This window comes from Lissotriton helveticus, chromosome 2_1 (genome assembly GCF_964261635.1).
Source record: "Lissotriton helveticus chromosome 2_1, aLisHel1.1, whole genome shotgun sequence".
Classification (NCBI taxonomy): domain Eukaryota; kingdom Metazoa; phylum Chordata; class Amphibia; order Caudata; family Salamandridae; genus Lissotriton; species Lissotriton helveticus.
The window spans coordinates 1,201,262,630-1,201,286,797 of record NC_136059.1 but is presented as its reverse complement, the minus strand read 5'-3'; the positions used below and the strand labels follow the sequence as shown (position 1 = coordinate 1,201,286,797).

The 24,168-nt window shown below is 41.0% G+C and overlaps 1 protein-coding gene across 7 annotated transcripts in view; it reads right to left on the bottom strand.

The window, feature by feature from the left end:
* Positions 1-3,214: 3,214 nt before the first annotated feature.
* The window catches only part of PPP3CA (protein phosphatase 3 catalytic subunit alpha), a 665,570-nt gene continuing 644,616 nt past the window's right edge, over positions 3,215-24,168 (bottom strand). For 4 of the 7 annotated variants that reach the window (XM_078676076.1, XM_078676079.1, XM_078676075.1 and 1 more), the window contains 3 exons: positions 13,928-14,025; positions 10,058-10,087; positions 3,215-4,862 (listed from right to left, as the gene is read on the bottom strand). In XM_078676076.1, the coding sequence (XP_078532202.1) occupies positions 4,666-4,862; positions 10,058-10,087; positions 13,928-14,025 (325 nt within the window). In that variant the 3' untranslated portion in view covers positions 3,215-4,665. The remainder of the gene's footprint in view (positions 4,863-10,057; positions 10,088-13,927; positions 14,026-24,168) is intronic. The other 3 variants (XM_078676081.1, XM_078676080.1, XM_078676078.1) reach the window with 1 other exon arrangement.

Genomic DNA, 24,168 nt, shown 5'->3' with positions numbered 1-24,168 from the left:
CTACCTACAGATTCCTCACCGGTTTAATGTTCTCCAGACACCAGAAACATGAAGATATATAGAGTATCCATCAGAAATTTCTTCTTATCAATACTTGTACCTTCAGATTTCTCACCTCCTATCTTAATACCCAAGCAGCATTTCCCAGGTAGCGGGGCTGAGAAAATGGTTAGTGTGGACCAAAGCCAATGTTGCCACACTGCAAATATTAACCACATGAATGCCTGGGACAGAGCCTACGTGGCGGCCTTTGCCCTAGTGTAATGGCCCCCAGTGTTCTCGGGGGCTCATTCTTGACCATGGTATAGCAGATCTTGATGCAAAGGATGATCCAATTGGATAATGTCTACTTTTTAATCACCTTGTCCAACTTTGAGCCGGTGTAACCCAGGGAAATTTGGCAGCCAATCGTTAAACGCCAAGGGCCTACCAATATGAAAGAGGGTAGTCCTATGAAGTGCAGCCTATTCTCTCATCAGTTTGATGAAGACGGGTAAAATATCAGAAAGATAATCTGACCAATGTAAAAGAGGTGATTACTTCAGGAAGTCCACAAGACCACCTTGTCTGGTTAAAGGACACTAAACAAACAATGTCTGCAGCTCAACAACACATCTAGTTGGTGTAATGGCGATCAGAAAGATACTCTTCAGAGGCAAGAGCCACAATGGACAACTGTGCATGGCTTCAAACTGTGAACACATTAGGAAGGTGAACACCAAATTAAGGTCTCACTGAGGCATAACAAACAGGGAAGGGGCAATTACATGTGTTAGCCCTTCAAAATGCACATAACTATAGGTTTGCAAACAGCCATGGCTGACCAGGCAAACAGAAATTCTGAAAGAGCCAGCAAGGCACTTTAACAGTTCCCACAGCTAAGTGCCTCCCTACTTGAAAAACTCCATGCCGTCTTGTGAGCTGTGTCAAAAGGTATGTCCATTAGTCTTGTATGTACATCACCCGAAAACATGGTGAAACGCAACCAAGCATGGCAGTAGATGTCAGTCGAGATGGCCTAGGACAGCACTGGTGGCGAAGCAACCAGCAAAGACCTTTGGCAAAAGGTGAGGGTCACTCAATGCCAGAATAGTGAAAAGAGGTGCTGGGGACAGAACAGCCAGGGAAAGCCCAGTAATTGTCGTTGTGGCTGTCTTGGGGCCGAAGGCATACCAGAGGGAGCTGGATTGGAGGGTAAAGGGATCATTATCACCTAGGTGATGGCCGCAGTCTGCAATGGGTCAGTGCCTTGGGGTGGGACCTCTGTATTCGGAGCAAAAAGTGTCAAGGGAAGTGTAGGGAAAACAGGCAGTCAACAGGGGGACCTGCCCCCTTCAGAGGGAGCGGCAGCAAGTGGCTGAAGAATGTCTCCTGTGATGTTTCTTATGCTTCTTCTTGAAGAACTTCTCCTTTCCTGTGGTGATGGCCCACTTCAAGGAGTTACTGGTCGAGGGTAAGAAATAGAGGGACCTGGTGCAAAATCTGTATCTGAAAGGACACTGCTTCTCCTGCAACATGAAGAGCTCTGTTTCCAACCCCTTTATGGCCATGGGATCCATACGGTAGAACTTCTCACATGACTTAGTGCATGTTAACCAAGACATTGGCCTGCTCCAGAAGTGGCCCCCCTTATGCCTTGAAATGTTTGGGTGAGACATTTCCAACGCCCCTTTCAAATGCTTTTGTATGGAAAAATGGGAAGAGCAGAGCAACTCAAGATTTGCGAAGAAGGGCGAGTTAAAAAGGAATTGTCATCAGTGCATCAGGGTTGCACCTTTGACTGTTCCATTACGTCAAATCTGGGGTAGATCCGGAAGCCAAGTAGCAGCAAAGGAGCCCTTATCAGCGCAGGACAACTATCTCAAAATTCTGGATCTTGTGTCCGGACTAAAGGAGTGAGGAATCTGAAGGTGGAAGTATCCATCACAAAAATCATTAATAGCACACAGAATGGTTTGAATAAATGACTTCTCAAAGAAAGACATGCCCCCAATAAATGTACTTTTACATGTTCCTCCTGATACATTAAACATATGGTGGCCCCTCAATTACCCCAACAAATCTTCACACATGAACTTTAACCTGAACACATGATTTGTAATATTAAGGAACAGAAACGGACAGACAATGAAAAGTGGTCATCTTTACACATCTGGTAGGCAAATCACAAGTTCGTGCATGAGCAATATATCGCAAAGAATACATACAATGCCTAAATCCAAAGAGGTAATGCTGTGAATCTGTTATCAGGAAACAAAAGCAGTAATCAAGGGAAGTGCTCAAGGTAGATAAACTTAAAGGGTACATCAGTAGGTAATGCCAGGATTGGCCCTTCGCCAATGATGAAATTTCCATACCTTGACTTAAGAGGCCAACAAGAAAAGAAAAGGGATCATGGCCATCATTCGCTGCAATGGATTTTCTTTTTTCCACTCTGAGAGGCAATGCTACCCATAAGGTATTAAACTAAGCATCACATGAATGGTGAAAAGGTACTCTACACAGTAAGAGCGGCGAACCGATTTTAAACAGCTACAAACATTACATTTAGAACAAACCCACAGGACTTTGGATACCTTTTTTCCCTCTTGTAACCTTAGGTCACTCCTCTCAGTGTGAAACCAAGAAGTGCTCCTGCTCACTTCAGAGGAGATTGTTCAGGCCAGTAGACACCGAAAATGAACCACTTCAGAGGTGGTCACTGTGAAAGGGAAATAAAACCAATACAAATAGTCTTCTTTGAAACTAAAAGCAGCAAATGCTTCAGGAAAACACAGCTTTTACAGCTCCCTTAATGTTTATGCAAGCATTATATTAGGAAGGACGGGAAAGTGTGTTTTAACAGTTACATCTATAACCGTATCGGAATCAAAATTGATTGTCTTTATTTTTGACATGCTGTGTTGCAAGAGTTATTGCATTTAAGTAAATTCAAAACCGTTAACAGAGGGCAATTACGCACTGTGGCACTAACAAGGGTTGGACATTATTAATGGGTAAGTGTGAAATTTAAATGGATATTCTCATTCAAATGTGTTGTTGGTAAAACAACAAAGCGTGAAACATCACTGAATGACTAAAAAATAGCAGCAAACTTAAAATAAATCACGTCTCCAGGGAGTTAAGTGTTCGGGGCAATACAGCAATGTGTAAAATGCACACAAGGCCTCGGACGTCCACTTGTGCTACTGCAAGTGAGAGATTGAGACCTTCATAATTTCATGCACGTTTTATTGAGTAGTAATATAAAATGATTTTTTCATTGTTACAAGTGCATGCTTCGGTTGCCAACATTTCAGAAGTCAAATTACAAAGGCAAGGCTTTAGGCTGTAGTGAATTACTTGGGCACTTATACAATTGTTAAAAAGTATCAATGGACTGTATTTTTTTTCAGAATGAACCAGTAATAACCCGTAACTGATATACAAAGGGAAAAAAGTGAAAAAATTACACATTTTGTGGCACATGACAGAACAGAACAAAATGACTAAACCTTTATGACACTAACAGTTATCATGCATTTAGTTTCACATGTAACCATAAACTTATTTAAATTTCACAAGGTTTGCTATACATGCTAACCAACTATATGTGCACTGACAAGCGTATGTTAAAAATGTTTAAGAATACTCTCCCCTTTAGATTTTTTTCAAAGCTTTTTTGATTACAAAATTTCAAAGGCATTAAGCATTATTTTTTGTTAGAGAATATAAAGTATGCCATTATACATACATTTCCAGTATAAGTCAGACCACTAAGCGCATTACAGTCCCATAAAGGCCTATACAGCCAATTTTGTCTTAAAAAACATGCATAGGCAGATTTTTACAGAATATAGATGCTTTTCACTGCACTTAATATGGTGTCTTGTTCACTATACTTAAAAATGCACCACTCATAAATATTTAAATTCAGCAAGCCACAACCAAGACTTGATTTACCCAACCCACCCCCCAAAAAAACCTAAATAGAACAAAAAATAGATAATATTATTCCAGTTTTTAAACTTAAAGAAAAGGATACTCAATGCCAAATGATTAAGCTAAGTGTTATTTAGAAACAAGGGCATTCAAGCACACTAAAGAAACCTGAGGTAAGCATAATCTGTACAAAATTAAACTTCCTTTTTGGCATTCTGAACAAATTTGCAACATTCTTTTTTTGACTGCCTAATTTATGTTTGAGTCGTCTGACAAGAGTAGCAAAACATCATTAATAAATAGTCCTTCTTTAGTTTGTACATCATTATGTTAAAAATGGTTTGATGTCTGTAGTTTAGTGCTGCAACTGTAAACGTACAATAGAGTTAGTAAGAAATTAGACAAGGATTTTACTGTATGTCCAGTAACATAATAAAAGGCCTTTTAGTAACATATCTAGACGTTCCCAATGCAGTAGGAAAACATGTTCATTCCCTCTGACGTTGCAATATACACCAGCATTACCGTTCCTTTTTATTTTCTACAAGCATTAAAGGCATATCCAAATGGGGGATTTATCCCCCACCAAAAATAGTTTACCATGTCATTTATATGATATTGTAAACTGAACCCAACACCTGGCCCCCAGAGCAAGTAGCTATTACCAGAGGCAAGAACATCCAACTGCTGATGTGCAGCAATCCCATCATGCCCTGCAGCTAAAAAAAAATTAACAGGAAGTGGTCACTGAATACTGCCGCTATTACTGCCATTGCTGTCAGTGCCATTAGTCTCTGAGGAGATGGCCTTGTTGAGAGAGTTTAGGTTGGTGTCAGATGCCGTGACATCCCTGCGGGGCGGCATCCTCTCGTTAATTCGGTCTAAGCCTTTGGCCTCTTCGAAGCTAGTGATCTTATGCTGTGGCGAAAATCCTTTGATAGCTAAATAAGAGATTTGCGAAAATACAAAAATCAAAGTTAGTAAAGAACAATAAAGTACATTTTCACAGAACAGAAGACAGTGGAGAACTCTAAAATAAATCATGACTAATGTGGACTACGTAATACAGACCACGGAAACAACCTAACTTGGAATGCTACAACTTTGTAAGCATCAAATGTTTCTTGCAAACTAAATGTCTGACACAAGAGCCGAATTAGAATTCTTTATTTATTTGGGTTTAGTTCAGCTCAAAATGTTGGAAAGCTGACAAAAGATGTTTGAAAATAAAGTCACTGTTTAGGGTGAAGTAAATGACTTGAAATTACTAGTAGCATTCTAACACCTAATTCTTTACAGGTTTTCTGCACAAGTAGTGTTGTACTGTTTGCATTATAATGGCAGGGGCACACATTTCTTTAATGTTTTAAATTAACATGGACACATGACCTTCCTACCTACATTTGATCTCTGCTCGCTCTTTCTTTCATAATCCAGTTTTACTACATATAAAATCCCTTTCTCTGCTGTTATTTGGATTTTGTACATGCATCATCATCCAGGGCCTTCTTAGAATAAAATATTATCTGTAGTTCCTTTCAAATGACCAAACTAGGAGATTATCCACAGGCGGTGGGTTGGAAGCAACAAACCGTACTCTACAGCCCCAAGACTAAACGTAACTTCTTGGGTACAACAGTTCAGCATTGAATGGGATGTTCCACTTTTCATCCCCTGACTAATGTACAATTAATATTATCGTTTCAGATAATGCCAATCCTCTTTATACATACAGATGGAATGGCTTTCTAAAAGGTGGAAGGATTGTTAGAGACAAAACCGCAGACAATTTTGGCATTCAGAAACGTATGTTGCACAAAGAATTCTTCCTCTTCTTTTTGCCATTAAAACATCACTCTAGTCGTTTTCAAGGAGGAGGTAACACATTTAATTCTTTATTTTCTCAAAACCTGCTGGCACACTAATCTGAAAACATACATTATTGGATGTATTAAATGACAAATATCCCTGCATGGACTCCAACACTAAATTCAATGTTCAAGTGCATCCTTAGGCTTCAGATGCAACTGTTGAAATACAAGAAAGTAAGACAAAGGTGTCTTCATTTCACAGAGATGGACAAAAATTCTTAAGAATAAACTACTGTGTTAGCCCATTGATACCGATTTTCTGATTGCTTCACAGTACGAGCAAGATTAAGTAAACCTTTACTGGAGCACTACAACAAAAAAGCTTAGCCGAATCGTAAATGTTAAGAAACTATGTAAAGATATTATGGCATAAAGAAGAACTTTAAAGAAAGCCCTATCTTTATTTAAAGTAGGGGCAGAACAGAATGAGTTTCACGTATCTGTAGCACATGGAGATAGCCACCTCACAGGTGAAAATTAAGTTTACTGGACCTCTTCTGGAACTGGACAACGCATTATTTTTAATTTCTATTTCAAACACATGATTACCCTGGAAAGCAGAGTATAACCAAGTTAAATATTAAGCTCCCTTCAATATTGTCCATGTTTGAATAGATCTATCACTCCATGCCTGGATAGCTTCTATTTTATTAACTGAAGCCATCATGACAAGATGGTACAATGCATAAGCATAAGCTTTCAACATCTTAAACTCCTTCTCACATGGATGTAAAACACTGAATAGTAGCTCAGGAAACCATTATTGACGACAGGATCTGCAGCAGTTTTACAATGCATATTAGTGGATTCTTGCAAAATCACGTCCACATTCCCTGAATGTCATAAGGGAAATTTAAAACATAAGTAAGTAAACTTTATGTTCTGAGTGCAATGCACAAAGTAATTGCTCCCATAATAAACGTTGCAGCAAAAACTAATTATTAAAAAAACTAAATAAGTGTTCAGTGCAGAACACTGCATAGTTGAACAACTTTGGAATGCATTCTTACAAAACCAGAGCTAAAACCAAAGTACAAATCCTCGAATTATGTTTCCATACTGCGGTATCTGTACAAATATATGCCACCATTAAATCTCAGCCAATAGCCTCTAATCAGCATCCTAGCACATCTCATAACCTTCCCTCAAATCACAAACATGACAGTTGTTTCCTGGAAGTGCAAGGTCCTAGACCCTGGGTTTAGGACCTGGAAGTGCTGGGTCAATGTCTCAGAGTGGAACCAAACTACAGTGGATAGGAAACTCTAACAAACGGAGCTATTTAGAAGTTATTTTCACCGGGGTCCTTCCCTTGGCCAGGTGCCCTTCTCCTCAGCCAGCTGGACTAACTATTTTGATTGTTTTCGACTTTCTCGTTCGGTATTTAACGCCACTTTGAAATTATTGCAAGATGACAACCAGCACGTTGATAAAAAAAAAAGATAAATAATGTGTTTTTGAAAGTGGACACAAATTCTGCAGCAATTGTGTTCTAATGACATACACAGAACACAGTTATAGCTGCTAATCTTTTATTTTAATACCCCATACGCAAACTTGCAGATTTGATCATATTTCACTTCACTTCATGTAACAATTGTAAGAGTTAACTGCTGATGGTTTTATTTGAAAACATAACCCATCATAATTACAGTAAAATATCATGGTCATACTAAGAAACACATGCTCAATCTAATTAGATTTTTATCCCTGGTGTATGACTGTGTGTTGCAAGACTGCTTGATCTCAAATTTTGCATTCTGAAAATGGTATTTCTCTCGAACCATGATGGCTAGCTACCTTTCGATACATTACGTGAGTTTCATATATGCATGGCATATTAATGACCTGCGTTTTTCTTTCTTCCGCCTACACTGACTGAATGCACATTTTTTCATCTCAGTTTGGAAAAACGTTATGAAACTTGCAACTTTCCTTCTTCAGTATTCTGTTATTTTGAAAGCTTATGCACTGTACCAACTTTGTCCACCTTTAATTGCACTTTCAATCATTATATATGGCCAACAGCACGCTTCAATGTTTTATATGAACGATAATACAGGAACCAGAAAGTCCCTGAGCTCCAATGTAGTATATGTCACACAGACATCAGTGAAAACCCGTAATGAGAGTTTTGGCATTTGACACCCATGAGGACATTTTGAGTCTAAGCAGGTTGCCCTAAAAAAGGACACAACCGTCCCATTACAAAATGACTAATATGACTAAGGTAATTGGGCAGTCCTAAGCTTTTCAAAATACATGATTACTCAGCTGCCATATATACTTATAGGACAACTGATGCAAGAGGTTCAGGAAGTTAACTGGGAGAAATGTATGAAAAATTAGGGATATAACATGAAATGTTGTTGAGAACACTCAGCCCAAAGTGAATTGGGCAAACTCTGCATCATCTGTTATGGATCTGATCTGGAAATGATGTTGACCAATTTCACTGCAATGCTCACCTTGATAAGCTGAGAGAGGAGGCATTTTAGAATTAGTTCTAATAAATGAAAGCAAATAGCTTACTGGAAGCACTGCAGCTACTCTTATGCAAATGTGCAAACTCCTGTCATTAGAATAAGAGTGGTTGAAATGTACTCCTTTTTACACTTTCCCAAAGACTTTACTTTTATTAAGACAACTGAACTAGATTAGCGTTGTATCTTTAAAGCCTTTGTTATAATGAATACACACAAAAATAATTATTTTTTTGTGTTCATTTAAAAAGCAGAACAGTGAGTCAATTGAGGCTACTGGGAAGACAAAGGAAGAGCAGCAAAGGCCACAGCAAAGCATACCGTGGTTGTCTATTTAGCTTGAGTTGTTTATATTAAAGTTGTGCCATGAAAACCAACTTCCCTTTATTCTTGAGTACATTGTTTTAACTCTAAAGAAACTCTTTTACCAAAGGTTTACAAAATCTAGTCGGACTTTGTTAAAATAGTAGTATTCTTAATTTTTGCCTTTAAAAGGATACTATCTGGCTATGTAACCAATATGCAGTTTTAGTGATTCAAATCACAAAACTACTAAAGCCTGCAATAGCACTAGAATTAGCAAATATTGTCTTTATCTCAATTATACATTCAATGGGATGTAGTGAGCAAGATATACATTTTGTTTTCAGCAGACAAGTGCTCTTAATGATGAATAATGTGTTCTGCTGCACTTGCTAGTCAGACAATGAGTATTAGCAATTTACATCGATAGTATACTAAACACAACACAGTCACAAAAATCACAGAAAACAGCCAAACTTGTCAACAAGAATGCACACTGCAGGTTAGAGTTTGCCAATAGGAATAGATGATTCCATAATAAATAGCAGCAAGCTAGCTGCTATTTAAATACAGTTGTATTTTCTCTCTCATTTCTTCCACAATTTAGTTTTAGTGTATTGAGATGAAATCCAAAACAAAATCAGGTTTTACTGGTTCCATATTAGGCCACTGTGTGGTTGATAGTTCTGCAAGAACAAAATACAACTGATGAATTTTGTTTTAAAGGGGAACTGAATGTCTACGTGTAAAACATGTTTTTTTCCCATTATGAATGATTGCACGAGTAAAAATATTTGAATGTCTAAAAATAACCAAATAGGACCAAAATGTTGACTAAGGAATGGAAAGTTGAAAAAAACAGGCTATTGGATATATCCAGAAGATAAAAATTGTTTCGTTTATTTTGGAGATCGTGTTAAGTAAATGCCTCCTGAGCACAAATTACAGCAGAGACACGTACTTGACAATATGGTTGTGTGTTATTAAATACTGCCAACTGTAATGAACATCTTGTAGACAATGTTTCATGTTTAGTGTTGATTAATCTTAGAGGCACTGAAGCATTACTATAACAGTGTAATTGGTAACTTCAGAAATCCACATTTCTACATTGTGTGATCTTTCCATTTCTCCAAAAGGCAGATTTTGAAAAGCAGGAAAGGAATTTAGTCTTACAAATGCAGTCCAGTTTACGACTTGTGCATCTAGGAGTATATGTCATTACAATTGTCTTACCCTTGCCTTTTTTTGTTTTGTTGCTAAAACACAAAACTTAATGCAACGGTTTGAGTTAGACACCAATAGAAACAGCAAAAGCAGGAATCATTTTCCCCTTTAAAGCAAGCACACTGGTTAATACCGAGCCACAGTTGTTAGCCCAACACCCACACACTCTATACAAGCTACAGCAAATGAATACACCCAGCAGAGCCCTTCTCTGTTGCAGCACCACAACAGAAAGGGGACTGGCCAAATTACCTTCGTCAGCCTCAATAGCCTCAACAGTAGCTGAAGAGAAGAAAGGGGTTGCAAAATGGATGAGAAAAATGAGCAAAGGATTTTAAATCTAAGAACAAGTCAATGAGCAGCACAGGAGCTATTACACGGATGTTATGGTACGTGCTGGTTTCTGGTATAGAAGACAATCATTTCTACACAAAGAACAGAACATGTATATTGTCATTTGCACGCTGGTCTGGACAGCACAATACGTTATATGGTTTCATGTTTAGGAATCAGTGACATACATTTTACAGTTTTTCAAATGTGATTTCAATACCCAAACATTCACATAGTACTTCACTGATATACTTGCTTGCTATCATTCTCGGGCTAGAGAAGGGGACCGTGATGGTCTAAAAAGGAGGCTTGTCTGCTGCTTCAGTCAGAGATCTAGGGTACAGACTGTGGAGTGGGAAGCAGGTGACTGCTTGTGTGGTTGTGGCGCTGATTTTCAGACAAAAGAGCCTATTTCTACGCAACTGGTGTTTCGCCTGCAACTTCCTGCCACTTTGGAGTTCATAATCTTAAAGTGACTGGAGGGTGCTGCAAGAAAAAACGACGTTGGCATGAAGAGTACACAACTAAACATCTGTCTAAAGTGATGTTTGTGGGGCATGTAATGGAAGGTATTTTTTTTCTAAATGACACTGTTAACCCACACATTTTATTTACAGTTGCTGATGTTAGTATACTCCCTATTTTGACTTCTACAAAAACAAGTTGGGGCATTTTTAATGTGTTGTTAGGAGAAATTACAGAATTGAACTTGCATATCAAAAAGTAACAGGGTGATTTAATACCGCACCATGTTAGAGGAAGGTGCCAAAACAGAGTACTCCTAAACCGCAAAAGCTTCTGCAGGGGTCCTGGCTTTATTAAGAGGTGGATGTTCACTTTCATTTTCAGCTTGGATAGGATCACTACAGAAATGAGTGCAGCTCACATTAAAATGGAAGGCAAGATGTCCTTTGCCAACCAGTCTCGATAGGCTGACCGCAATTTAACTTTTTCTTGCAACACAAGATTTTTGTATATTGCATGAAATATACTGGGTCGGACATTGGATACTAGATTAAAATCAACTACTGCTTTGTTACTCTGTTGCTACTCTTAAATTAAGAGACACAACCAGCCCCTGAATATTACCAGGCAAAGCCCTATTCCAAATTAAGCGTGCAGGTCCACTAAAATGTGCATGACCAATGAAAAACAGTTCACGATAATAGCTAAGGCTAAGCAGAGGGGCTAGCTTTGTAATAATGTACATACTTTTCTTGTTAACCTATTGCCATCAAGAAATGTAGGGTATGATATGACAGAGATGTAGGGTATTCGAGCCAGCAGAGGTCAACCAGAACCCTTCAATGGTTCTGTCATACGGGAGGGGATAGACAATTGGTGAATACTCTGCCTGGGGTATTTAGAACCACATGATGCTTAACTATCCACTGGGTTACATTTCTGGAGGGGCTTAAAACACTTTGTATCCACAACCACTAAGACAGTCTCAAGGCACACTTAGAAAAGACTCTTTAAAAGGAATCTACACACCTTAGTTACACTATTTGTGTCTTAAAGCATCTCTCATCTTCGAGCAGAAAGAATATCAAAACGATCAGAAGAGAGAGCAGAACTAGACAGCTTAGAAAAGTAAATAAAAGCAGCAAGGTTTTTCAAGTGCATATTGCAGAGACCACTTCAGAATGAGGTAGTGGTCAAGCAAAACATAAAACACTAAACTGTCTCTTGGGTGCATTTACTCAACATGATATGCACCACTTTGATTTGCTAGGCAGCAGTTTATAAGGTGCGTGGACCAGTTATCAAGTAGTACCTCACCCAGAGGTTACATTAATTTGTCGGAAGGCAGCTTTTCTTGGTCAGAACTATATCAGTTTGCACTTCGGATGATATTGCATTGGAGTGTTAAAAACCAATCTCCACCTCGCCTTTGTGGGTCTCATGAGGAGTCGTGTCATGAAAGGAGTAGGTAATGCTCTGGTATCAATATACTGATGTGAACAAGAGCTTTTGTCAACTCTTGTAATGAATATTCTTCACCTTAAACAAATCTTTGAAAATCCCATGAAACCTTAGGAGTGCATCTAAATACATAAAAAATACTACCTTCAACTGAGTAACAAGGTTATTTCCAGTGATCTATGTTCACATGTGAAGGGGTTAATATAGGGGCATACTAGCGTCTGGAAAAGCAAGGTGTACTCCTGTTATGAGTGGAGCATCTACAATAACCTCAACAAAAAATTCTATTAAGAATCTACCTCAAAAAATGTACGTGGTCACCACTTTAGTTCAAGACTAAAATGGCACAATAGAAATAGCTTAACCTATTCCCTCTGATGTCACACTGGCTACGTCAATAAACGCATTATAACAAGTTGAGGTAAAGAGTAGCCGACAGCAATCAAGTAACATAAGTTCATAACATAACAGATGTATTTAAAATCAATTCTATTCAACAACATGATTTTCACCTCTTTATCTCTGAAAATGGAAGTTAAAACGGGGATCCAACTAACGGAGTAATATTAGAAATGGCATATTAAAGAAAATGTTCCCTGGGGGTGTTAGGAATTCTGCAGGACTTTTGTGTGCAGAATCGTGGGGTTTTAAATAGTAGAAATCCATAAGCTGATTTTCATTCAATTTTCCCAATTGATCTTCCACAATGTGGAGACCATGAATGTGGACTGCATGCACACAAGTTCTCATCCAGCAGTCAGCCAATATGGTACCGGAAATAAAAACCGCGTTTGATCTTAGAGGCTGGCTTATCAGTAAAAATGTTCTCCAGCAGTGTAAAGTGCCAAGCCACTTTGTGTACTAGTCTGACACCAGATGTGGCCAGCTAAAGGTCATCCACATGTGAGAGCCAATGTCTGAAGTGTTATGGAAAATACGTTATGGAAGGTTTTAGGTTGCATAGGCAAAAATCCTTTAGTCACGGAATGGATTTGCTGCACATGTGCTGGACCTCATCTGCAATGCAAGATTTTATTTGACTATCTTTTTGGAACATGTTTCTTGTTTGGCATAGAAAGGGTTATTCAATCCTAAACTGGCCACTGCTATTCTTTCCGTAAAGTCAGGCTTCGAGGAAATGAAAAATGGAGGAAATGAAGTGAAATACTAGTAAAGAAAGAAGACAGGGCTAGGCTAGAAGAAAGATAGGCGATATCTGCCATTACTGACAACAGAACAAAAATGCTGTACAACAAACAAATGCAAAAGGGTGTTGGTGCATGACTCCAGATCCAACACTCGAAGGATTAGTATGCATGCAGGCGCGGGGAATATTATAAAAAAGCAGCTTTGTAAAATGGCAGATCCTGGAAAACAAAATGTGTTGGGAAGCTACATCTCACCAAGTCAATAGTGTGTGCGTGTTATGTCAGGTTAAAGGCTCCTACAATTCCCTGAAACGTGCAACAAAGTAGCTATTGTTTAACAAAATTAAGTGGGTCAGAGAACAACAAGACCTTGTTCTAATGCAGGCTTGTCCTCTTCAGAAAAACGTGTAAATGTACAGGTCACTTGGTGAGATTCCTTCAAGACTAGCTGCACGTAGTTGACGTCAATTCCTAAAGGGTACTTCAATATGTATAGGAAAAGTACATTCTGAGAAAGAGTCCACAGTGCAGACAAATAACTAACTAGGCTATCCCCTTACCCACCAGTGAGGAAAATGCTGTGCACCAGCTGCTTCCTCCTGCAGTGCAAGCTTTACGAGGAGCCTGTCAAGGCTGCTGCTGGCTTTAATTGAAACGTACGTTTCATATTCAACAGTATGAACATAATTCAGCACACCGGGGCAGTCATCCTTACCGCTCTGCAATGTTTGTTTTCCTCCTGAAAGCACCCCACTGGGCAGCATTCCTGTGGGAGTCAAGCCTTTCAGCGTCAGCACACTCTCACTCTCTTCTCTGCAAAATAAAAAGGTGAGGAGGTAAGCAAGATGACACAAATTATAAAGGTTTAATAGACACTGCAAGTCTGTGCACATAATACATCCCAAGAGACTAGATCTAGCTTAGGCATGTGCTTCATGTGGGAAAGTTTCTTGGACAACAGTCCACACCAAGTACCACTGCGGTAGACATTTGCAGCATAAATATATAGATTGGCTTCTTGCAGAGCACAAGCCCAAACGCAATTGCTTTCTTAACGCATAATCAACAGACTGTGGTGAGTATCGCCCTCTTTAGAATTAAGTTTATAGTGATTTAGCAAAGTTTGTGTATAAGTAGTCATGGGAAACCAACACAATAGAAAAAATAGAGCGAAGTTGAAGATGGTTTTGATGGGAAAAAGTAAACTGGGGATACAGTGACAAGTTTCACTCATAGATGAGAATTCCAGGACATAGGTACAAGAGAACTATGGGGCCCAATACACTCCAACCTACTTTGTGGTAACTAGAAGGAACCTTTGTAGGAAACATGATAATCGAATGAAAGTAAATAAATCCGGCTCACGTAGACTCTGAAAAGACGTGTTCACAGAAAGAGAGCACATATGGCCCACCAATGAGACCGGAAGGAGGTGGCTCAATGAAGTTCATGCAATTTTTTATCTATTTAAATGTGAACTGTTTTATCAAGGAATATTCTGCCTTAAATATGCAGTCGTTGTTTGCACCATAAGCCATTATTCCTGGGTTGACTGAGTCAAAAGAATCCAGATTAATGGGAATAATTTTGTTCGGATGATATGTCAGTCTAGATACATTTTCACCCTACTCGTGATTTAGTATACATATTATTTTAGTATCCATTCTTTGGAATATGAAAGGCAAATTTTACAAGGAAGGTGCTTCTCTGATTTGATGTGGATTACTACAGGAGAGTGGCCACGCTACAGCATGTAGAAGATGAGCCAATCTAGTTCCAAAGTAGCCACTATAATTTGCTTTAAATACTGGTAGAAAAAGAAATTGAAGACTCCTTTGGTAGACACCATATCTGTCAGTGGATTCTCTCAATCATACTGTGCGGATGTTTGCAATAAATATAATTCTACTCACACACTTTCTGCAACTGGTTTTAGAAGCAGTTGAAGAAGGCTCATTATAAACAACCACAAGGACTGGTTTGGCTGACCACAATGTCCGCCTATTTATTTTAACTGAAATTAAGCATCAGCAAGTTCAGTTTTGGAAGAAGTTTGTATATGGATCTGTCTAACTCAAAGAATCCGTCATGGCAAAAAAAACATTAACTTCCCCATTGCCAGACATACACTGCACGACCACTCTGCAACATTATACTACAACGCTTTAGGAGTAATCAGGCTCTAAAAGAAACTCACTGTCAATACATCACTCGACTGCTCTGGGCTTTCTGAAGTCTTATAGAACAGAATTTAACCTCAGCATTCAGGCACAAGCAAAACTTGAGCAAGCAAATTCACATAGTTCAACAGTTATTTTGGCCTCAGTAATAAAGTAACAGTTTTGAATAGAACAATAATCTAAAAGCAATGGCACATTGAAGGTAGTGGTCTGCTAAAGATTCAATTTCTAAAAATCAATAAGAGAAACACATCTGCTATAACTAAAAAGCATCTGAAGAAAACAGTCCAAGAGAAAATGCATGGAAATTAAAGACCTGCACCAAGTAATGATTGGGCAGTAAATAGTATTCTGAGCTAAGAGTGTGTCGCAAGAACAGAGATTTAGTCTACAGCTTTCATTCACATCTGGACCACTACTACTAAGGGATGTGCAGCAGAGAAAGACAGTTATTCAATATAAACATGTGATTGTGTATAGGTTCAAGAGGTCAAGTGATGGCCAGGGAGCCAACCATTTGGAACAATAGATCTTTGTCCACAATGAAACACCAGATCAAAAAAGACTGACTATGCCTGCAGATCACCAATTTAGACGCTAGTCCATGAAAGCAAACATGGTGATGTTTGTGGAAGAGAGCTAACATACAGGTGCTGCAATCCAAGTGCACCACAATTATGAACAGCGGTATTATCATGCCTCAGATCCTCATTGTGGGTATAATTTGTGGTAATTATATACTGCACACTGGAAACTAACTATTCCTGGGTAAGTGGCACCAAAACTAGTCTTCCAATCGCAATTCACTCATTGAATCCTAGGCTTTCTTTTGAAAACATCTATGTGGGGCACTGAACTATCAGCATTACTTTTGTTTGGGACAGACATCATTAAGATTGCCATTGCGCGGTTATTCAAAGTAGTGGATAGAGGTCTGCTACTCTCATTCCATGAGTTGACAATCTTTTGGAGGGTAAAATGTGACCCGTAAGAATGGAATATGCTACTTACCAGTATGCATCTGTTCTTGGCATAGAGGGCTGCAGAGTGGTACATTTATGAATAGATCGCCATCTGGTGTTGGGCTCGGATGATTGCACTTGTTTTTCTTCTGGAGAAGTCTTTGTCGTCATAGATGACTCCTCCTCTTGGTGTTAGTGCGCATGGGCATCGGCTCCATCCTTAGATTGTTTTGCCATAGTAGAGTTAGATGGAGTAGTGTAGTATAATACATAAAGATATGCCCATGTAAGTGTATCTAAATAAGATAATGTTGGGACAGACACAGGTTTCCGGGGAGGCAGGGAGGGCATGTACCACTCTGCAGCCCTCTATGCCAAGAACAGATGCATACTGGTAAGTAGCATATTCCGTTTGAGGCATATGGGCTGCAGATGGTACATTTATGAATAGATTGTAAAGCAGTTACCTCCCTAGCGGTGGTCACCAGTGTCTGTCGCAACTGTTTGAAATAGAGTTTTTAATACAGCTTGGCCCACTCTGGCTTGTTGTGCAGCCTGTACATCAACGCAGTAGTGCTTTGTGAATGTATGTGGTGTAGACCAAGTTGCTGCTCTACATATGTCATCTAGGGGAATGTTCCCCAAGAATGCCATAGATGCTCCTAGTTTTCGTGTAGAATGAGCTCTAGGAGGAACAGTTTATGTTCTCTTTGCTTTAATGTAACATATTTGTATACATCTTACAATCCATCTAGCAATGCCTGCTTTAGAGATAGGATTGCCCTTATGTGTTGGGGAAAATGCTACAAATAGTTGTTTAGTTTTCCTGAAGTTTTGTGTTCTTTCTATGTAGTACAAAATGGCTCTTTTGACATCTAGTGTATGTAGAGCTCTTTCTGCCACCGTCTGTGGCCTTGGAAAGAAGACTGGTAGTTCCACTGGCTGATTGATGTGAAATGCTGAAATTACTTTAGGCAAGAACTTTGGGTTTGTTCTAAGAACCACTTTATTCTGGTGTAACTGTAGGAATGGTTCTTGTATTGTCAATGCCTGTAATTCACTTACTCTCCTGAGTGAGGTAATGGCTATAAGGAAAGCCACCTTCCATGTAAGGAATTGTATTTCGCACCTATGCATAGGTTCGAAAGGTGGCCCCATTAGTCTGGTGAGTACTACGTTGAGGTTCCAGACTGGGGAAGGTGGTAATCTTGGTGGAATGACTCTTTTAAGGCCTTCCATGAATGCTTTTATCGCTGGTACTCTGAACAGTGATATGTGCTGCCTGTTTTGTAGGTACACTGCTATAGCTGCTAGATGTACTCTGATAGATGTGTACGCTAGATTACATTGCTGTAAGTGTAATAAGTAGCAAATAATCTCCCATGTTGATACGTCCAGAGGGTTGATATTGTTATTAGTACAGTGTATAGCAAACCTCTTCCACTTAGCTGCATAGCATGCTCTGGTGGTGGGACGTCTCGCTTGTTTAATTATCTCCATGCAATTTGGGGGTAGATCTAAGTACCCAAATTCTAGGATTTCAGGAGCCAGATCGCTAGGTTCAATTGAGTTGGATCTGGGTGCATTATTTCTCCATGGTTCTGTGTAAGGTGCATGGGTAGAATTCGTAGCTTTTGATGTGGCACTTGTGAGAGTTGCAGGAGCGTGGTGAACCACGGTTGTCTTGCCCACGTGGGTGCTACTAGTATCATGGTCATTGAGTGTTGTTGCAGCTTTCTGACCACTAATGGGATTAGTGGGAGAGGGGGAAAAGCGTATGCAAATTTGTTGGACCAATTTATCCATAACGCATTGCCCTGCGACAGGTGGTGTGGGTACCTGGACGCGAAGCTTTGGCATTTTGCGTTCTGATGAGTGGCAAAGAGGTCTATCTCTGGTTGTCCCCATCTTTGGAAGAATGGCTGCAGTATTTGGTGGTGCAGTTCCCATTCGTGTATTTGTTCCGACTGTCTGCTTAAGATGTCTGCTATCTGGTTTTGGACTCCTGGTAGGTGTTCGGCTAACAGATAGATGTTTTGAGGAATGGCCCATCTCCAAATTTCCTGTGCTAGTCTGGATAGTTGGAGAGAGTGCGTCCCCCCCTGTTTTTGAATATAATACATTGCTGTCATGTTGTCTGTTCTGATCAGGACTGCTTTGTTGGTAACATGTATTTGGAAGGCTTTCAATGCTAGAAACACTGCTAGTAGTTCTAGATGATTGATGTGCAGTCTTCTTTCCTGCACACTCCACCTTCCTTGTACTGTGTATTTGTCCATATGTGCTCCCCATCCCGTGAGCGATGCGTCCGCTGTTATTGTCACCTGTGGAATTGGTTCTAGGAACGACCGCCCCTTGGCAATGTTTGTTGTGTTCCACCACTTCAGAGAGCGGTGTGTGCGGTCGTCTACCAACACCAGATCTGTAATCTGTCCTTGAGCCGGATTCCACTGTGTCGCTAAGCATTCTTGTAGCGGACGCATTTGTAGTTTGGCATATGGTATTAGCAGTATGCAGGATGACATCATCCCTAATAGCTGCATGAACACTCTTGCTGGTAGTGAGTGTTGTGGCTGGAATCTTTGAATGATTGTAAGCATTGTTTGGATCCTGACTGGATTGGGGTATACTTTGGCTTTTTCTGTGTCTATAGTAGCCCCCAGATATTGTTGAACCTTGCTTGGTTGTAGGTGTGACTTTGTGTAGTTCACCGTGAACCCTAGCTGGTGTAGTAGCTGAATTGTCTTTTGTGTGTTTTGAAGACATTCCTCTTGTGACTTGGCCTTTATTAGCCAGTCTTCCAAGTATGGGAAGACATGTATTTGTTGTCTTCTTAGGTGAGCTGCCACCACTGCCAGGCATTTTGTGAACACCCTTGGTGCCGTTGTGACACCAAACGGAAGGACTTTGAACTGATAATGTTGTCCTTCTACCACAAACCTGAGGTATTTCCTGTGGGCTTTGTGAATCGGGATATGAAAGTAAGCGTCTTTTAGATCCAGTGTAGAAAGAAAGTCCCCTTTCTTCAGTAAAGGAAGTACCTGTTGGAGCGTGACCATGTGGAAATGTTCCGAATTTATGTATGCGTTGAGAGGTCTTAGGTCCAGTATCGGCCTTAGAGACCCATCCTTTTTGGGAATTAGGAAGTATAGGGAGTATACTCCTGTTCCTTGTTGGTGCTGTGGAACCTTCTCTATGGCATGCTTTCCTAGCAGGGATAGTACTTCCTGCTTTAACAGTGTCAGGTGATCTTGTTTCATTGGACGCTGTTTGGGGGGGGATGTTTGGCGGGGTAGATGTGAGTTCCAGGCAATAACCATGTTGGATAATTTGTCTCACCCACCTGTCTGATGTGATGTTTTCCCAGACAGGTAGGAACTGTGATAGGCGTCCCCCGACCGGTGTTATATGGTCTGGGGGGAGCTGTATGAAGTCACTGCTTTGGGGTTGGAGAGTTGCGGTTGTTGTTGTTTCCGCGACCTCTACCCTTGTTGTTGCTACCTCTGTAGCCACCTCTAGAATTACCTCTGGGTGATGTAGGTGTAAAAGAGGTTTGTTGCTGGCTTGTACCTGTATTTTTGGATCCTCCTCTATAGGCGGACCTACGAAAGGAACCTCTTTGTGTCGGCTGTTGCAATGCTCCCATTGATTTAGCCGTTTCGGTATCCTTCTTCATCTTTTCTAAGGCCTCATCTGTCCCTGTGCCGAAAAGTGTTTTCCCATCAAAAGGTTGGTTCAGTAACGATGTTTGTACTTCTTGTTTGAACCCTGATACTCTAAGCCATGCATGTCTCCTTAACATGATGCTTGCGTTTGTAGATCTTGCTGCAGTGTCTGCCGCGTCTAGGGCGCACTTTATTGAAGTGTTAGTAATTAACTTCCCTTCTTGTATGAGTTGATCTGCCCTCTTTTGATGTTCTTTAGGGAGATGTGTGATGAGTTTTTCTAACTCATCATAATGCGCTCTGTCATACCTTGCAAGTAGTGCTTGCGTATTAGCTATGCGCCAGCTGTTTGCCGCTTGAGATGCTACTCTCTTGCCAGAGGCATCTATTAGCTTAGACTCTTTGTCAGGAGGTGGAGCTTCTCCTGTAGATAAAGAGTTTGCTCTCTTACGAGCGTTTGTGACCACTAGTGAGTCTAGAGGAATTTGCCCTTTAATGTATATTGGGTCTTTTGGAGCTGCCCTATATTTCTTATCGATTCTTGGGTTCAGTACCCTAGCCCTCACTGGGTCTTTGAATATCTCTGATGTATGACTGAGAAGGCCCTTAAGCATTGGTAGTGTTCCTGATGTTCTTTGTGCAGTAGGTAGTGTTTCTAATAAGAAATCCTCTATTTGAGGTTCTGCATGTAGTTCTACCTTGTGATATGTTGCTGCTCTATTAATGAGTTGCGCAAAACCAGTATTATCATCAGGAGGTGAAGGTTTTGAGGGATACAATTCAGGGTCGTTATCGTTATCTGACCCTACATTGTACTCTTCCCATGGGTCTGCCTCCTCTGGGATTGTGTCTTCATCATCCCCAGGATGTTCCCCCTCCCCTGTGTCACTCTCTACATCTGTTGTAGGTGTAGATGGTCGTGTGGGAGGAATATTTGGTCTATTGTGAGGAAGAGGAGAAGATGGTGTGTGTCTAGGTTTTGGAGAAGGGGGAGGAGTTGTATTTGTCCCCATTGTTCTCTTCTTCGGATGAGTCTTGTCGTCCGAATGTTCATTCTTCCTCTTTTTAGGTAGTTCTGTGACTACCTTGCCAGTTTTTGGATCAATAAACAGAGTCTTTTGTTTAGGATCGGTCTTGTGTTCCTGTGTCGGTACCGCAGTTTTCGGGTCCGAAAGGTGTTTTTTCTTTTGACTGTCCATTTGTATTTTCGGCACCGAGATTTTATTCGGATCCGATGTCTTCGGTATCGAAGATGCCCCCGGTGTCGAGGGTGTTTTCGACGTCGAAACGTGTTTCAGTGTCGACATGGACTGCTTCGACTTCGAGCTTTCCTTGACTTGGAGCTTCGGTGTCGATGTGGTCCGTTTATCGGAACCACCATGATGGGAGACAGAGTGTTTCGGTTTCGTTGCCGGGCTCGAAGGCGGGGCGTCGGAAACTTTTTTCGGTTGTCTGGCCGGGCTCGAAGGCGGGGTCGACACCGTGCGGGGTCTGTTCTTTGGTAAAGGGACGTCGTCACTCACGGTTTGTTGGACGTCGATTTCCTCGACGTCGGACTCGTCCGCTTCAGACCCCGCCTCGTCGGCCTCTTCTTCCTCCTCTTCTGGGTGCTGGTCCTCAAACAGCTCCGGGATTGCTTGTGATTGCATTCTCGATACCTCGTGTCTTCGGGCTCGACGGTTTCTAATCGTCGATTTTGAAGAGAACGCTGCACAGGCCTCACAGTCCCTGGATTCGTGTTCAGGGGACAAGCAGAGGTTGCACACCTCGTGTAGGTCCTTGTGTGGGAACTTAGCACCACACGTTGGACATTTTTTGAATGGAGTCCTTTCCATGGACCCCGGGCTGGACTACGTCGAGTTTCTCGTAGTCGTCGTCCTTCGAAACGCATCGGTATGGAAGTGAAGTCGCGTTAGATAACAATACCGTCGAATTGGAAAGGGTTACGCGCCGGATATAACCTTCTTTATTGAAGTCGGTTCGGAGCGCTTCGATCCTCATCCGAACCCGATGGCGGAAAAAAACAATCTAAGGATGGAGCCGATGCCCATGCGCACTAACACCAAGAGGAGGAGTCATCTATGACGACAAAGACTTCTCCAGAAGAAAAACAAGTGCAATCATCCGAGCCCAACACCAGATGGCGATCTATTCATAAATGTACCATCTGCAGCCCATATGCCTCGAACACCTATTTATTGCAAACTAGAGAGGGATGTTACCCGCTCCACTCACTCACTGTAAACTGTTACTATCCCAACAATAGGGTATCAACCTAGGTGCTACGAAGGCCACACCCTTGTTTTTTTTTATTAAAGGACTCTCCCCAACACAGTTGTGTGGCATGCTTCATCGAGTCCTTGCCCAGCATGCTAGTCATTACTTGCCAGGCTCAATCCCAATTCTGGAGGGAGCTCTTACTTGTGGTAAGTGTTTTTGGATCAGGAGAAATTAAATATGCCTCTTGGTAACCTCGTCTGGATTTTACTGCCCAAGCCAGTTTTAAATCAAAGAATGATGTGCTAGAAGCTATTATACACTCCTACATACATAGAACCCAGTGACATTTCTACTGAGAAATCAATCTGGCTGCGAAAAATTATGGGACTGGCAAGCTACGGTTTGGGACCAGAGGCCCAGGTGCTCTATTCCAAAACCTGTTGTGAATGACCTAGGTAATTATGTGCGCATGTTCACAGTGTTACAGTTTTGACAAAGGCCCAATTCTTTTCCTGAATGAAGTTTTTTCTTTTTTGCCAACATTTTCAGTAGGGTCAGTTGAGGTACATGGTGTACACCGACCTGGACACAGTTCAAAGTTCCCTGAGGTTTCAAAACTCAAAGCAGGAGAGCCGAGGTGTAAAAGGTTCAATTACATTTGACATCTTCTTCCTGATGAGTAAGAGATGTGGACAATTAAACATAGGCTGCTTCAGAGACACAGGAACTTTTCACGTGAGCCCCTCAATTTCTTCCACTCCATGGGTTGGGTAGATGATCGGAATTTTTGTGCATAACTGGAGATAGTGGATGAAAAACATTTCTGTCCTACAACTGGAACAGCAGTTCCAGATTGCCTTTAAGGGTTGACCGGTGCAAGCAGATCACATGTATCTTTCTCTGATAGAACATGACAATCACAAATTAGATCATGGAACTCCAGGCAAAAGGCACAATGAGAGATTTGTTTATCATCCTCCAGGTTTCCTCAGCAATCGTTTTCTGGACGAAAAAAGATCAATGCAGGTGGCGATCAGTCTCATAATGAATTATCAAAGCCTGAATGATGTACAGGCATTTCAAAAGAGAAGATAACCTTTTTCTTCTAAATATTCTTAAGTAAGAGGATTAGGAACCAGATGTAATGGGGGCTCAACTTATGGCCTTCATTTTCTAACTCCATTGGTGGCTTCTCTCATTTGCCTCCCATATGGGAGTTCACAATTTTGACAGTCAACTTCTTGTTCCAGGGGCGCTCCTCCATTATGTCGGAGGAGCGTCAAACCACTGAAAAATAAAATGATAATAAAACCACTTTATAATCATTCTATTTTTCATTACTGCCAACCGAGGTTAGGGCGGGGCCATCCGACAGAGCATCACACTTGTAAGTGTGCATGTCTGTTTGGTCGGCCATCTTACGCCGGCCTTATTTCTCCAATCTGGCTGTGTTGCAACAGCAGAGTTGGAGAAAAGCCTGAGGCTCTCTGGAACGGAGCGAGCGTCAAGTCAGCCCATTCAGGCCACTCATGGCGCTGCTCTCATGCTGGTATTTCCAACATGAGAGCAGCGCCGTGACTGCCACCTGGGAGCCTGTGCAGCATGACCAGGGTTGGGAGAGGAGCACAGAGGCAGCGGCAGATAAGTGTTCCCACCGAACCACGTTCTTCCCGGCTTTGCGTTGCCCCACCCCCCCAAAATTGGAGCATCCATCACTGTCTTGTTCACACAAAGCTCCTGAAGCCTGTTGTAGTAAATGTGAAGGCATAAGGAATTCATGTGATTATATACCGAAGCAAGATGATTTTTGTGGCCCAGGGGGTAGCACTCAAGTCAACAATGTGATCACTCTATTCAAGAACTTTGGGTTCTTAGCAAATTTGTCAGAGGTTGTCCTCAAGAACAACTTAACATTTTGTTGGCTCAGAC